Source organism: Salvelinus fontinalis, chromosome 15 (genome assembly GCF_029448725.1).
Source record: "Salvelinus fontinalis isolate EN_2023a chromosome 15, ASM2944872v1, whole genome shotgun sequence".
NCBI lineage: Eukaryota > Metazoa > Chordata > Actinopteri > Salmoniformes > Salmonidae > Salvelinus > Salvelinus fontinalis.
The window spans coordinates 42,164,789-42,182,117 of NC_074679.1; the positions used below are offsets into that span (position 1 = coordinate 42,164,789).

Genomic DNA, 17,329 nt, shown 5'->3' on the forward strand with positions numbered 1-17,329 from the left:
CTGTCCTCCGGCTACACCATGGCGCTACCCTACAGAGTGCTGTTGAGGCTACTGTAGACCTTAATTGCAAAACAGTGTTTTAATAAATTATTTGGTGACGTGAATATATTTATTATAGTTGTTGTTATTATTATAAAAATATATATTTATTTTGTGATATGCTGTTGGTAGAACACAGTCTTGTCCCATCGCTGCAACTCCCATAACAGACTTGGGAGAGCCGTGCGTCCTCCGAAGCACGACTCCGCCAAGCCGCACTGCTCCTTGGCACAATGCTCGCTTAACTCAGAAGCCAGCCGCACCAGTGTGTCGGAGGAAATACCGTACACCTGGCGACCGTGTCAGCGTTCCTTGCGCCCAGCCCGCCACAGGAGTCACTAGAGCGTGATGGGACAAGGACAACCCAGCCGGCCAAACCCTCCCCTAACCCGGATGAAGCTTGGCCAATAATTGTGTGCCGCCTCATAGGTCTCCCGGCTGCAAATGTTTATTATAGTTTTATAAAGAAGTATAGCTTTTTCAATGTTTCACCTTTTTTTTTATGATAAAAAAATATATATATGAACTTCACTTAGGATGACGGTCCTCCCCTTCCTCTGAGGAGCCTCCAGAGACATTGCCTAAGGTACATTTATATTCACTGTTGACAGTCAGATCTACTATAGTAAACAACACATTTGCCCAATCCTGGGTCCTCTGACTCAGTGTTGTTTCTCACTGACCTACTTATGGGAGTCATGTTTACATGTTGTGCTCACGAATACACTCCTGTCTGTCACTCTCAAGATAGGGTGTTTGTTTACTCACACACACACACACACAGCTTATTTATTTCTTATTTCTTACTTATTTCTCTCAAGTGTAGGTAACAGGTAAATACATTGCTCTTTATTCTGACTCAGCACACGCACAAACGGTGTGTGTGTGTGTTTCCATGCGCATGGGTCGATTACATATCATATTGAGATGCAAGGGAAAGCTGTCCTTCCTTCTGTTTCCATAGAGGTGTTTGGATGTTAGTGGGCTTTCAGTGCACTGCACAGGGGATAGCTGGAGGCAGGGGGAGCATGGCACACACAAACACAGGCACACACACACATAAACTGGTATACATCCTCTGTACCAGGTTGTTTTTCCTATACGTTATTGTACACACACACCATCTGGTCATTTCCAGGGACGTTAAACACAAGTGCAGTTTCACTGTTTATTTGGGTCTGATTTCCTCCACGTTAATACTTCATGTCACAGGAGAAGGTCTGTGTGGGTCAGAGTGATATCAACAGCTCGACCTACCTAGATATCTGGGCTCTCTACTGAAGAGTGGTTGTTGTTTGGGATACTGTTTCGTGGTACACACACACAGTATCTTCTATACATTGTTCTTACTGTCAGTCCTCATAGTCTAGCTTCCAGGGAAGTCTGTAAACAAGTCAACCCTTGGTCCAATGAAGTGGGTAGTCCTCTGGTTCTCTGGAGCAGTGGTTCCCAACTGGTGTGCCTTGATGAACTCACAGGTGTGCCACAAAAAAAATTCTAATCTTGATATAAAAATGACAAACTCACCTATAAATATAATTAGTAAAGTAATGAACAGATTCCCCCCCAAAAAAATACTTGAATAATAAGTACTTTACACCACTGCCAAAATGCCTTCACATCAGTACATTAGCATACTTTATATACTGTTACACACACACTTTTCACATAGTATTCCATATATAAGTTAAGGCCATGGAACATGAGTTGAAACCTGAGTGAAGTGCACATGTACAGTATATGAACAGATGAATGAACCATATATTTATGTGGTGGACATTTGATACGGTCACATGATATTGTTGTGGTTTCTCACAAAATCATGTTATGGCCACAAATATACATTTTCTATATCAATATTTTGCTAAGTCTTGCTAAGTGGATGGGTCTCTACAGAAGGTGTAAACGGTACAGCCAAATGGTTACTTGCATAGTAGCAATATCAGAAACAGATAGTGTCAATATAAATAAAATATACAGTGTGTACACAAACAATATCAATAACAATAGGGATAGACGAGGTAGTTACAGTTGAAGTCAGAGTTTACATACATTTAGGTCATTAAAACTCATTTTAAACCACTCCACAAATGTCTTGTTAACAAACTATAGTTTTGGCAAGTCGGTTAGGACATCTACTTTGTGCATGACACAAGTTATTTTGCAAACAATTGTTTACAGACAGATTATTTCACTTATTCTGTATCACAATTCCACTGGGTCAGAAGTTTACATACCCTAAGTTGACTGTGCCTTTAAACAGCTTGGAAAATTCCAGAAAACGATGTCATGGCTTTAGAAGCTTCTGATAGGCTAAATGATGTAATTTGAGTCAATTGGAGGTGTACCTGGGGCCTACCTTCAAACTTTTCAAGGCCTACCTTCAAACTCAGTGCCTCTTTGCTTGACATCATGGGAAAATCAAACGAAATCAGCCAAGACTTCAGAAAAGAAATTGTAGACCTCCACAAGTCTGGTTCATCCTTGGAGCAATTTCCAAACGCCTGAAGGTACCACGTTCATCTGTACAAACAATAGTTCGCAAGTATAAACACCATTGGACCATGCAGCCGTCATACCGCTCAGGAAGGAGACACGTTCTGTCTCCTAGAGAAGAACGTACTTTGGTGCGAAAAGTGCAAATCAATCCCAGAACAACAGCAAAGGACCTTGTGAAGATGCTGGAGGAAACAACAGGTACAAAGTATCTATATCCACAGTCAAACGAGTCCTATATCGACATAACCTGAAAGGCAGCTCAGCAAGGAAGAAGCCACTGCTCCAAAACTGCCATAAAAAAGACAGACTACGGTTTGCACATGGGGACAAAGATCGTACTTTTTGGAGAAATGTCCTCTGGTCTGATGAAACAAAAATTGAACTGGCCATAATGACCATTGTTATGTTTGGAGGAAAAAGGGGGAGGCTTGCAAACCGAAGAACATCATCCCAACCGTGAAGCATGGGGGTGGCAGCATCATGTGGGGGTGCTTTGCTGCAGGAGGAACAGGTGCACTTCACAAAATAGATGGCATCATGAGGAATTAAAATTCAGATAGTGCTGATGACCGGTCCGTCCGAACCACGCATGAACAAGGGAATCTATTTTTGGAGAGCCTATTTAAAAAAAATAAAAAATAAGACATTACAACCTTGCACAACGTCAATTCACCTCCCAAGTTTAGATAAGAAGAATAACCTCATACAATGCAATGAAAATTATATTCACCTGAAGTCCTGATACTGCTTGATCTGTGGCAGCGGCCTGAAGTACGGAGTCAGGTGTTGTTGCCAGCCATAGCTTTCCACCAGCACTGTACCATCCTCCAGTCCAACCAGCTGTGGTATGTGAGATCAATAAAAGTAGTGCCAATCATGTTGGAGGTCAGGAAGACACGTCTGGAGCCGGTGATCAAGGCACCTTCTTGCCATCCCCAGACTCTATGTAGGGTCTGTGGTAAACTATTCCTCCAACATCATGTAGCCCCCAACTGGGTGATCCCAGATAAGCGCTGCTAGGGCGCCAAAGGATCACTGCACTACTGGAAAAGTCTTGGAGTAACCACTTTGGAGATCCGCACAATTTCAACAAGATTTTACAATCTCCGAGCCAATTCTTCTGTTTTTCAAATTAAGACAATGGCTAAGTAGCTAGTTAGCTGGCCTCTCAGTTATCTTAGCACACCAACTGACTAGCCAGTCTTAAAACTGTGGATCGATTATATTTATAATCAATACTAAATAAGCTAACAAAATAAATGAATAAAAGAATACGTAAAAATAATACTTAAAAACAATACACATTTACAGGAGCTCTCTGCCTAGGCTGCTACTATGGCGCCATGGCAACTATCAAACTCATAGATCCATCAAGGTGTTCCACGGTTCAAAAAAAAGGTTGGGTACCACTGCTCTAGAGTCAGAACACTTTCCTGAATCCTGACATCTCTCTAACCTCCCTGCTGTCTGCTTTCTATTGAACTTCTGTTTATCTGAGTTAGCCTCATTGAGAGAAAAAATCTGTTTTTCACTACCATCGTAGAACCTTAGCGGTGCTTTCTCATGGATCTTCACAGGATGTTTTAGTTTCCGATGAGACACCCAAGAAAAAAAAACACACCACCAATATTCCCTCTAATCTTTTTTGGCATTGAGCAAATGTCAGGTCCCGCTTTGTTACAATTTTAACATTTGCCAAGTAGGATACTGTGGCTGTTTGATCATAATGTAGGCCTACCAGAGTGGCCTACCATCAAAAACAGTGGAGAAAATGCAACCCATAACATTTTAACATGGAAATAGCTATTCTATCATTCAGCCTACAGTAGCAGCCAATGTGAATCCTGACTCGCTTTTCAAAGATGTCTAGAAATGAACGTTTTTTTTCTCTTGTAGAAAGCAATCACTCCCCTATTGCTGACTGCAAATTATCTGTAACTGGGCTAATACATCTTTAACTAGCAAAGGATATGAACAAAATGTGCACAAGTGGCTACATGCAAATGTTGCTTTGATCTCAAAACAATGCATCTACTCACGACCACAGCTGTAAACACAGTCCAGTTCAAAGTAAAGGGCACATATCCATATATGGCAATGCAATTTGCATATAGGCTTACTACAGCTCTGATTGCTTATGCCGAACCGATCTACGGGCAGTCATACACAATAGAATCCTACTCCGATGCGTTAAGCCTTTTGTTTCGGTATGTTGCATTGAAAGTGGCTAATATTGCATTGATTTGATCACAATGTCCACGGTTAAGGGAAATGTTGATATTGTTAACTAACATGGAAAACTCGAAAGTTAAGTGAAGTTCAATCTCATCCTTCTCTCCATGGGCTGATATTTCCTCTGCGCACACGCGCAGCTTAGTGGGGACATTGCCTACCATTTATGCTAAGAATCAGGTGACTTAGATTGACTGACAGACATTAACAAACCAATAGTCAGTGTTGTAGACAAGTAATCCTAGCCCAGGAGTCTTAGGATTTAGCATCAGGCTGAAATACAAACAAAATGTTGCTAATTTTCGCAATTGTTTCACTCTCGAAATGGAATGGTGAACAAAATTCAGTGTGGATTCCCGGGTAGCTAGTCGAATAGGGGACAAGCAGGAATTACTAACAAAGGTGTCATGCCATATGGGGCATGTTTAAAAAATGTGTCCTGTTCAGATTTGTCCTGTTAAAAAAAAAAAAAAAAAAGGATATACATTTTTTGGTTTCTCTGTAATACCACTAGCCACCTAGCAATTTTATGAAGTTGACTTTAGCTTGCCCACATAGGTTCCCAATCTCCCAACCTCATAAATAGCTACCAATAAGCCATTTCAGGTTATCAATGATGTTAGTGGCTAGCTTGTCTAACTTTCTTAGCTAGCATGCCTGCTGCCTGCTGGTAGACATGGTAGAAGCAAGCCATTGTTTAATGTACTGAATAAGACTCACATTCCTTTCAATCTTTCACCCAGATTTTAGCAGAGTTGTAGAGCAGCATATTTAGTTTCATTTTAAAAAAAGAACCACCAGTCAGGAGGATACAAACAGCTCAAGAGGTATGCTTAGATATGCAGAAAAATCAACATTTTTGACATGGAAACCAGTCAGGAGGATACAAACAGCTCAAGAGGTATGCTTAGATATGCAGAAAAATCAACATTTTTGACATGGAATTAAGCATAATGATTATGGCTCTAGCGTGCAGGGAAAGGGTGTTTACATTTTACTTTTTCAATTTAAGAACACGGGCCTAGCCCCGCCGAATCATCCTCACGTACTTTGTGCCCCCACAGATTTTTAGGGTGCATGACGCCCTGATTACTAACCCTCCTTTCCCAGCTTTGTTGTCTGCCTTCCACCTCAGCCCTCTCTCTATCTGGCCCAGTCCAGCCTTCGTCTGCAATCAGATTAGCTTCAGGCTTTCTGCCTGGTTGGTTGACTGGCTGGCAGGCTGGAGAGACTGGGAAACCTCCACTACACAGGTGTTAATCCTTTCCCAAACCCCCTCAACACACTGACACTGACTGACACAAGCACTCTGACGCAAACATGAAGAGGAAAATTCAGATGCACACATAGACACACACACACACACACACTTTTACACCGACATGTACAGGAACATTCAGATACAGACCCATAAACTAGTACACGTTCTCTGAACTGGGTAGTATTTCAACACATTATTACATTGCACACACACACACAACACACACTGCATGCTCATGAACTCTGAACCTGGTCATTTGCAAGGTATGTATTTTAGAGCACACAACATTTTAGGCCCACACACACACAGACACACACAAACACGTCCTCTCCAATAAATAACTGTCAGCATCAGGTGATGTGTAGAGTTCAGTGTCATGGAATCCGAACCCTCTCGTTCTCTCCCAAAGGTGTCAGGGAATTTCGACACAGACTCTGAATTTCACAGTTGTTCCCTAAATGGACTAGGTCAGCACGTACCCACTCTTCTACCCTTTCCACATTTTGGAACTTCCTTCAGCCCTGGTCCTAGCTTCCATTTTTAGGGAATTCTGTTGAGGATACTGATGTTTTGTGCCCCTATTTGACTATTTTCACACTATTGTGCTGATCCGAGTTCGCACTATTGTGCTGACTCTGTTTTTGCTTCACATTATACTTTCCAGCATGGTTCCAGTAACTATGGTGGATGTGTGCAAGCCAGCGAAGTACAGCTTGGCTCGGCTTAGTATTGTGAAAAGAGTATTTGAGGTTCCTTTGCAAGATGAGTTCAGTTTCTGGTGGTGCTGGCCATTCCCATAACAAATCGGGACAGTAATGTAGACACTGGACACCCCTATAAGTGTTAGAATATAAATGCCATCAAACTATTTTTGTGCACTTTTTTGTGCAGGAGTCAGTTTGTAGATTCTAATGAGAATCCCGGGCCCTTGAGTATCTAGAGAAACACAAACGTATACACAATGAAGAGAGCTGAGTGCTTGCAAAGCTGTCAACAAGAGTACAGATAAAGTGTTACCTGTTTGTTTTATACTTAGTGTGTGCATATTGAAGCTTTCAAGGTGTGTGTGTGTTTGTGTGTGTGGCTTGCTATAATTATTGATTCGCAGTGGCCGTTGATTCACTCAAAATGTGTTAAATATCTAGTACGGTGTGTCACTCAACTGTCCATGGTGTCAATGACAAGCACTCTCTCTCTTCTTTGCTCACACATTATTTTTCTCTCTCATTCTCTCTATATTGCTCTCGCACACACACACACACAGAGATATAGCTCTACCAGGGGAACAAGTGTTGGGAACCCATTGTACAGGCACTTCACCACTAAGTCAGATATCAAAGATCCCCCAGACAGAGCTCTGCTAGGGTGACCAGTGATACTGATAATAACAGCGTGAAATGGCCTGCTTTGAAGACCATTGATAAATGGGAGAAGCATCTGCGAGAGAATGTTTTCTGGATGTCTTTCATCATGATGGCTGCCTTTTTTGTGGCAGTGTCCTTTTTGATGATGTTTTGTTAGAATCTTTGTTAGAGATTCAGGGCATCATTGCCATAATGCAACATAATTGTGCAAAGTGCAAAAATGATAAAGCTATAAAAATGTCACCCTCAGAATATTAAAGGCCACTATTTTGTCCCATGGCACAGTCCGAGACAATCACATTCGACATGAAATAGAAATAGAGGACAGTTTCCTTGCCTTGTTAACATTATCCTCATGTTGTGTAAACTGCTGTATCGAGGAATGGGTTTATAGGCCCCATGATGGCTCTGTGCTCTACTCTTTTTGCTCTGGGACTGCTTCCTCAGTGAAGATTAGAAAGAAGGGAAGGGACAGAGCGGTTCAGAGGTGGAGGAGAGTAAAGAGCAGAGGGAAGAGGAGAAGAGTCTGTCTCCCCCACTGCTCCCCCTCTCTTCATCTGGCTTCCAGCCAGCCCCACAAATTTAGCCAAGATTTTAGGCCTATCTGGGCACAGCCTCAGTTATAGACGCTGACTGATAATTTCTCAACAAGCCTCTGTGGCAGAATGCCAAGGAGCTGTCACTACAGACCGTAACCCCATCGGTGTCTGCAGAACGGTTGGGGTCTCCTTTGTCCCCAGAATTGTACCTTTTTCACACTATTGTGCTGTCCCAAACTGTACTGGCTTGGATCTTTTCTTTTCACATTGTCAGCAACTATGGCGGACCGTGGATGTGTAATCAGGGCAGCTCAGTACAGCTTGGTTGGGCTCGGCTCTGTTCAGCTCAGTAGTGTGAAAAGTACTTTGAAGACCTAATACTGATTGCATGTATTCAATGCTTTACCCCCTTCCGTAGCCCACCAGCCCGGCACCCACCTTTGTGATTCATGTTGGTGTCTATTTCTATCTGTTTTGAGTGCCACTGCTGCTACCACATGCTTTTCTGTGCTCCTCAGCAATATCAATGTGTGAATGTTTAATGATGAGTAAACTGTTAATAACAATGTGTCCCTTCTCTGTCTCCCCAGGTAATGTTTAAAGCCAAAGCAAAATATTCTCCGGAGCTCAACAAATACAAGTTAGTGAAATTTTAGCTGCTCTGTGTCTGGGTTCGTCTAACTGAGTTTATACTGATTGGGGTGAGGCGAGGGACAATGCAGGGGAGAGGATGTTGGGCAGTAGGGCATCAAATGGCCAACAACCCAAATGAAAGCTCGTGTATGGGAATGGACAGTGTTTTCTTAAAACGATGCCATGAGAGTTGAAATGCTATGGCTGTTTGAAAAGACACACAATATCAAATAAAATCATATTTATTTATATAGCCCTTCTTACATCAGCTGATATCTCAAAGTGCTGTACAGAAACCCACCCTAAAACCCCAAACAGCAAGCAATGCAGGTGTAGAAGCACGGTGGCTAGGAAAAACTCCCTAGAAAGGCCAAAACCTAGGAAGAAACCTAGAGAGGAACCAGGCTATGAGGGGTGGCCAGTCCTCTGGCTGTGCCGGGTGGAGATTATAACAGAACATGGCCAAGATGTTCAAATGTTAATAAATGACCAGCATGGTCAAATAATAATAATCACAGTAGTTGTCGAGGATGCAGCAAGTCAGCACCTCAGGAGTAAATGTGAGTTGGCTTTTCATAGCCGATCATTAAGAGTATCTCTACCGCTCCTGCTGTCTCTAGAGAGTTGAAAACAGCAGGTCTGGGACAGGTAGCACGTCCGGTGAACAGGTCAGGGTTCCATAGCCGCAGGCAGAACAGTTGAAACTGGAGCAGCAGCACGGCCAGGTGGACTGGGGACAGCAAGGAGTCATCATGCCAGGTAGTCCTGAGGCATGGTCCTAGGGCTCAGGTTCTCCGAGAGAGAGAAAGAGAATTAGAGAGAGCATACTTAAATTCACACAGGACACAGGACACGAGAGCCATGTTGCCACCAAAGGTTTGAATGATCCCATTCTAGTAAGAACGTACTAGAGTGTCATTTTCATGTTATGTTATTCCCTTAAAGTGATTTGTAATTGGAATAAATGGTAGCAATTCGTTCAGATAGTCAGGAGCCCAAAACCAAGTTGGCCAAGCTCTGTACAGTATCAATGATTGACTTTAACTGAATGCCTAGACTGTGTTATTGTAGATACAGTGGAATGGACTGATGAAGTAACCTTGATGAGGTCTAATAATGCCTCTGAGCTTCGTCTCAGCTGTCTCCACCCTTGGCTGTTTGATGTGGACTGGGGAAGGTGGTGTCTGAATTTCTGGACTAATAAACACTTTGATCACCCAGCCGATTAATGTCTGATGCGAAATGAAAAGCTGCAAGCTCAAAATCCCCAAATCCACCACACCCTCCTCCCCCCTTTCCATCCCAGTCCTCTACAATCCCCAGCACCACACACGTAGGCACACACACATGCACAAATGCACGCACACGCACATTCACAAACACAACCCATACACACATCCTGCAAGGGGGAGGGGGGTAAAGGAGAAGAGCAGGTGGAGAAGGCAAAAGGGGGAACTGGGAAGATTGACTGAGCCAATGCAGTAGAATGAAAGGGGGTTTTGGGGTTTTTAAGCTTTATTAATTTATTGTTGTGTAGAATTATTGTAATGTTGTGTATTGTAAGCTAGTTCTTGTACCACCTATAATTGTGTTTTTTTCCGCAGGTTTCCCATGCGTCTGGCGTTCATCTCTGCCAGTCTTTTCTTCCTCGTGGTAAACCTGACATGCGCAATGCTGGTGCAGGGGGGCATAGGGGGTGGCATGGGGGGCGAGGCGGGCGAGGCAGAGGTGCGGCAGGTGGTGCTGGCCCGGGTGCTGGTCAACGACAGCCTCTTCGTACTCTGCGCCATCTCGCTGGCTGTGTGCATTTTCAAGATTGCCAAGATGTCCTCGTCCAACGTCTACCTCGAATCCAAGGTACTGGACGGTCCATCAATCAAGCATTAAATCAATCAATTAGCCAATAAGTCACTTAACCAATTAACCAACTAACCAATCAGTTACTTAATCAATCAATTCATTGATTAATCATCTTTATCATCCCTTAGTGCTCTAGAGGTGCACCATACGGCAGGTAGCCTAGTGGGTAAGAGCATTGGGCTAGTAACTGAAAGGTCGCTGTTTCGAATCCTGAGCCGACTAGGTGAAAAATCTGTTTGTGCCCTTGAGCAAGGCACTTTACCCTAATTGCTCCTGTAAGGCGCTCTGGACAAGTGTCTGCTAAATGACTAAAATCCCAAAAAATGTAATACAATATCTCTCTCTCACCCTCTCCCTACCTACGCTGTAGGGTACGTCAGTGTGCCAAGCTACTGTCATAGGTGCTGCAGTCATCCTGCTCTACACGTCCAGGGCCGGCTATAACCTGGTGGTGGTGGCTCTCTCTCCAGAGAACCGTCCCAGCGCCTTTAACTACAGCTGGTACAACGTCTCTGACCAGGTAGGATAGCCGTGGTTAGGAATACACACACACGCGTAAAATGTTGACGATGATCATGAAGATTGTTAGTGTTAAGTCACTGTGAGAGGACTAGGGGCGTGTGTGTGAATGTGTGTCCGGCCTGTTCACCTTCAGTGAACCCTGCTGTCCTAGATATTCAAAGCTTGCTGTTCTGCCAGCCAAACAGTCACCCTGGGTGTCTGACATAATTAATCATCTATTATAGGGCTGATCTGTGTGTGTGTGTGTGTGTGTGTGTGTGTGTGTGTGTGTGTGTGTGTGTGTGTCGGTGTGTGTGTGTGTCGGTGTGTGTGTGTGTCGGTGTGTGTGTGTGTCGGTGTGTGTGTGTGTGTGTGTCTGTATGATTAGGCTATGTCTGCAACTAATCGGCAGTCACATCCATTCTGTGTTAGTTACATAGATGAAAGTTCAAACACATTTTTGGGGGTTTTCTCTGTCTCTCAACAGTGCACACGTGTATGCCCAATTTAAGTGTCAATGTGTGTACAATGTGGATATGTCTGTGTGTGTTCTGCTTTTACATGACTCTGTGTGTGTGTGTGTGTCTGTGCGCACGTACGCTCCGATGAGCGTTTGTGTTTGTGTGCGTGCATGTGTTTGTGCCTGTGAACACTAAGCTCTTTTATATGACTCTATATTTAAGCGTTTATCCCACTTATACAACCGTTGCCAAAGCAAACAACACTAAAGCACACATGTACTCGTAGAAATAACATGTTTTCAATTATAATTTCATTTTGATAACTGAATTCATACTTTCTCATCTATCCACAAAATCCGGTTGTTAGATCTTTAAGGACGAGCACTATATGTACCGTATGTGTGGATGAGTCCCTCTGTGTGTATCTGTGCATACATCTCATGTTTACGACCATTCTCCATAGTCTCCCTTCTAAGTTGACACTTGGCTTGAGTTCCATCCGTCCAGAAGACATTGATGACAGAGCCATTCTATCCAGATCTGTTTGCTGAGTGGCTGAGCGCTCTGTGGCTTCTGCAGCTACAATCCATTTGAGGGGAGTTGGGAGGATAAGGGCTCTGTAGGGGAAAGGTCTTCATTTGTCTATAAATAACCCAGCTAGGCCAGGCGAGGAGAGGGGGGGATCACAGCAAAGGACTGCCTGGTGCTAGTGACCTAGATCTGGTCTCAAACCCTGAGACAGACGGCCCTGTACTGGAGGTTTTCCTAGTTCCCTAGGCCAGTCTTAAGCCACTGCGTGTGTTTGGGTGTCTGTCTGTCTTGGTTCATTGGTTTAAATGTGTCTTGTTGAGTAGGTGTGTCACAATTACATACACTCGCAGACACAGACACACACACTCACGTGTCTTTTTTCTGTTTCTATGTCTACAATCTTATCTATCTAATCTATCCACGTCGGTTTGTGTCTGTATTTGGGATTATCTGAGAAATTATCTTAAAGTATGTTTCTGTCTCAGTTGAGGGCTGACCCCATTTTGTCGAATGGTCGATTGTTTGGTTGATAGGTTGTTGGTTGGCCAAGATTTTTTTGGCAAACCAACAAATTGTCGCAAACAATACTGTGCAAAAATATAAATGCAACATGCAACAATTTGAATGATTTTACTGAGTTACAGTTCATATAAGGAAATCAGTCAATTGAAATCAATTAATTAGGCCCTAATCTATGGATTTCACATGACTGGGCAGGGGTGCAGCCATGGGGAGCCAGGCCCAGCCAATCAGAATGAGTTTTTCCCCACAAAAGGGCTTTAATACAGACAGAAGTACTCGTCAGTTTCATCAGCTGTCCGGATCGCTGGTCTCAGACGATCTCGTTGGACATACTGCCAAATTCTGTAATTATGGCTTAGGGTAGAGAAATTCGCAGGCAACAGCAGTGGTGGACATTCCTGCAGTCAGCATGCCAATTGCACACTCCCTCAAAACTTGAGACATCTGTGGCTTTGTGTTTTGTGGCAAAACTGCACATTTTATTTTCCCCAGCACAAGGTGCACTGTGTAATGATCGTGCTGTTGAATCAATTTCTTGATATACCACACCTGTCAGGTGGATGGATTATCTTGGCAAAGGAGAAATGCTCACTAAAAGTGATGTAAACAAATTTGTGCACAGAATTTGAGAGAAACATTTCTGGGATATTTTATTTCAGCTCATGAAACATGGGACCAACACTTTATATGTTGAGTTTATATATTTGTTCAATATATATACAGAGCATTCAGAAAGTATTCAGACACATTGACTTTTTCCACATTTTGTTACGTTACAGCCTTATTCTAAAATGTATACAATTATTTTTTCCCCTCATCAATCTACAGTCGTGGCTAAAAGTTTTGAAAATGACACAAATATTAATTTCCACAAAGTTTGCTGCTTCAGTGTCTTGAGATATTTTTGTCAGATGTTACTATGGAATACTGAAGTATAATTACAAGCATTTCATAAGTGTCAAAGGCTTTTATTGACAATTACATGAAGTTGATGCAAAGAGTCAATATTTGCAGTGTTGACCCTTCTTTTTCAAGACCTCTGCAATCCGCCCTGGCATGCTGTCAGTTAACCTCTGGGCCACATCCTGACTGATGGCAGCCCATTCTTGCATAACCAATGCTTGGAGTTTGTCAGAATTTGTGGGGTTTTGTTTGTTCACCCGCCACTTGAGGCTTGACCACAAGTTCTCAATGGGATTAAGGTCTGGGGAGTTTCCTGACCATGGACCCAAAATATCGATGTTTTGTTCCCCAAGCCACTTAGTTATCACTTTTGCCTTATGGCAAGGTGCTCCATCATGCTGGAAAGGGCATTGTTCGTCACCGAACTGTTCCTGGATGGTTGGGAAAAGTTGCTCTCGGAGGATGTGTTGGTACCGTTCGTTATTCATGGCTGTGTTCTTTGACAAAATTGTGAGTGAGCCCACTCCCTTGGCTGAGAAGCAACCCCACACATGAATGGTCTCAGGATGCTTTACTGTTGGCAGGACACAGGACTGATGGTAGAGCTCACCTTGTCTTCTCCGGACAAGCTTTTTTCCGGATGCCCCAAACAATCGGAAAGGGGATTCATCAGAGAAAATGACTTTACCCCAGTCCTCAGCAGTCCAATCCCTGTACCTTTTGCAGTATATCAGTCTGTCCCTGATGTTTTTCCTAGAGAGTAGTGGCTTCTTTGCTGCCCTTCTTGTCACCAGGCAATCCTCCAAAAGTCTTCGCCTCACTGTCCGTGCAGATGCACTCACACCTGCCTGCTGCCATTCCTGAGCAAGCTCTGTACTGGTGGTGCCCCGATCCCGCAGCTGAATCAACTTTAGGAGACGGTCCTGGCGCTTGCTGGACTTTCTTGGGCGCCCTGAAAGCCTTCTTCACAACAATTGAACCGCTCTCCTTGAAGTTCTTGATGATCCGATAAATGGTTGATTTAGGTACAATCTTACTGGCAGCAATATCCTTGCCTGTGAAGCCCTTTTTTGTGCAAAGCAATGATGACGACACGTGTTTCCTTGCAGGTAACCATGCTTGATAGAGGAAGAACAATGATTCCAAGCACCACCCTCCTTTTGAAAATTCCAGTCTGTTATTCGAACTCAATCAGCATGACAGAGTGATCTCCAGCCTTGTCCTCATCAACACTCACACCTGTGTTAACGAGAGAGTCACTGATATGATGTCAGCTGGTCCTTTTTATGGCAGGGCTGAAATGCAGTGAACATTTTTGGGGGGGGATTCAGTTAATTTGCATGGCAAAGAGGGACTTTGCAATTAATTGCAATTCATCTGATCACTCTTCATAACATTCTGGAGTGTATGCAAATTGCCATCATACAAACTGAGCCAGCAGACTTTGTGAAAATTAATATTTGTGTCTTTCTCAAAACTTTGGGCCACGACTGTATATACAGTACCAGTCAAAAGTTTGAACAGACCTAATCATCCCAAATAGGGCTATCTTCTGTATACCACCCCTACTGTACCTTGTCACAACACAACTGATTGGCTCAAACAAATGAAGAAGGAAATAAATTCCACAAATTAACTTTTAACAAGGCATACCTGTTAATTGAAATGCATTACAGGTGACTACCTCATGAAGCTGGTTGAGAGAATACCAAGCGTGTGCAAAGCTGTCATCAAGGCAAAGGGTGGCTACTTTGAAGAATCCAAAATATAAAATATATTTTGATTTGTTAAACACTTTTTTGTTCACTAAATGATTCCATATGTGTTATTTCATAGTTTTGATGTCTTCACTATTATTATACAATGTAAAAAAGAAAAACCCTTGAATGAGTAGATGTGTCCAAAACTTTTGACTGGCACTGTATATGTATAGTTTCAGCTGGAGATATGTTTTTTGCATTAGAATGCATCTCAATCCACCGCATCCACCGATCGTCTGTAGCTTCCGAACTGTTTGGCCTACAAACTATTATGTGCGCTTGTGTGTGTCTCCATGTGTGTATTTTTTCTGTGTTTCATTTCTCTAATTGTTGGATCTGTGTGTGTTTTCCCTCCAGGCAGACATAGAGAAGATCAGTGGAGAGGCCTACATCATCTTTGGGATCATCCTCTTTTTCTGGGAGCTGCTACCCACCAGTCTGGTCGTGGTCTTCTTCAGGGTACAGAGGCCCAATCAGAACCTAGTAAGACCATTTACTTCATGTATACTATCCAATCAGTACAGATTAAGACAATTGACTTCCTGATGGTATACCAGTCAATCAAGGAGCTACGGCTAGGCGATATGGCCTAAAACTAATATCTAAAAAGATGTCAAACTTATGGGCGATTCACGATATATACTGTATCTCGATTTGTTTTACGTTTTCTCTAAATAAGCTTTGTTGTACAATTGAAGGTAAAATACACTTCATTTAAAACAGTCAGCAATAATCAAATGAATTCAGAGCTTGTGAGATTATTCCTAGGCTGAATATATGCGGGGTTGGCAGGTAGCCTAGGTCACAGCATTGGGCCAGTAACCGAAAGGTTGCTAGACCGAAACCATGAGCTGACAAGGTAAAAATCTGTCGTACTGCCCCTGAACAGTTAACCCACTGTTCCTAGGCCGTCATTGTAAATAAGAATGTATTATTAACTGACTTGCCTAGTTACATTTTTAAAAAATAAAGAAAGTATGCCTTCCATAACCATAAGACCCAATAATAATGTCATTATTTGATCAATATAGTTGTACCTGCTTTTGTTGTTGTTGCAATAATCACTGATCTGGCTTCCAGGTCTGTCTATAAAAATGCCCTTGATGTTACACATTTAATCAGAACCATGCATAATGCCCATTCACTAATAATGTAGCAGGCATAATAGAAAATGAACACCGGTCTCATTAGCAATCTCCCAAGCACAAGCCCACATGCTGGTGAGTAGCCAGCTAATATTTATATTTCAAGTTTAGCCAACTTGGATCTAGGTTTAGTTACACAAGCTCTGAATTCAGGTAACACGGCAAAACAGTTCTTATAAACACAACCTTCTGTCCGTCTCCAACTGTTTGAACAGCATGCGCGCCTGTCCTCTGTGTTCACATGTTGAAGTCGCTACCTTATTTCTCAGAATGAGAACAAGTTGACAATTCCTTACATCACTGTTTTATGCTTGTTGCGCATTTAGAAAACACAGACTAAACAGCCGGTGTATCTTTATCTGACTAAAATGCCGCTAGTGATACGTGGTACTGTAATGCGCGTGCGACAAACTGAGCCTTCATTTTCCAAAATGAATTTTCATTGTACATCTGTCTTAGTGTGTCTGCTCTGCTCGAAATTTGAGGTTCGAAAGGTTACCTTCTCCTCTATTACAGTAAAATAATGTCTCCATGCGTTTCGGTGTCCATATGACCGATTCTGTTGGACCAAACCTCAAATGCAAATAGTGAGTGAGTGGCGCAGTGGTCTAAGGCACTGCTAGCTGTGCCACTGGAGATCCTGGTTCGAGTCCAGGCTCTGTTGCAGCCGCCCGCGACCGGGAGACCCATGGGGCGGCGCACAATTGGCCCAGCGTCGTCCGGGTTAGGGGAGGGTTTGGCCAGCAGGGATGTTCTTGTCCCATCGCGCACTAGCGACTCCTGTGGCGGGCCGGGCGCAATGCACGCTGACACGGTCGCCAGGTGTACAGTGTTTCCTCCGACACATTGGTGCGGCTGGGTTCCGGGTAAAGCGAGCAGTGTGTCAAGAAGCAGTGCGACTTGGCTGAGTTGTGTTTTGGAGGACACACGGCTCTCGAACTGTCCCTCTCCCGAGTCCGTACGGGAGTTGCAGCGATGGGGCAAGACTGCAACTACCAATTGGATACCACGAAAATAAATTATACAAAAAAAACTTTTGTCAGAGAGGTAGAAGTGATCTCTCATTTTTGTTGTTGTTG

General features: G+C 43.1%; 1 protein-coding gene across 1 annotated transcript in view; it reads left to right on the plus strand.

Moving 5' to 3' along the window:
* gpr137c (G protein-coupled receptor 137c) overlaps positions 1-17,329 on the plus strand; it is a 58,112-nt gene that overhangs the window by 28,125 nt on the left and 12,658 nt on the right. The window contains exons 2-5 of the mRNA XM_055863874.1: positions 8,525-8,574; positions 10,172-10,424; positions 10,798-10,947; positions 15,463-15,588. Of these exons, the coding sequence (XP_055719849.1) occupies positions 8,525-8,574; positions 10,172-10,424; positions 10,798-10,947; positions 15,463-15,588 (579 nt within the window). The remainder of the gene's footprint in view (positions 1-8,524; positions 8,575-10,171; positions 10,425-10,797; positions 10,948-15,462; positions 15,589-17,329) is intronic.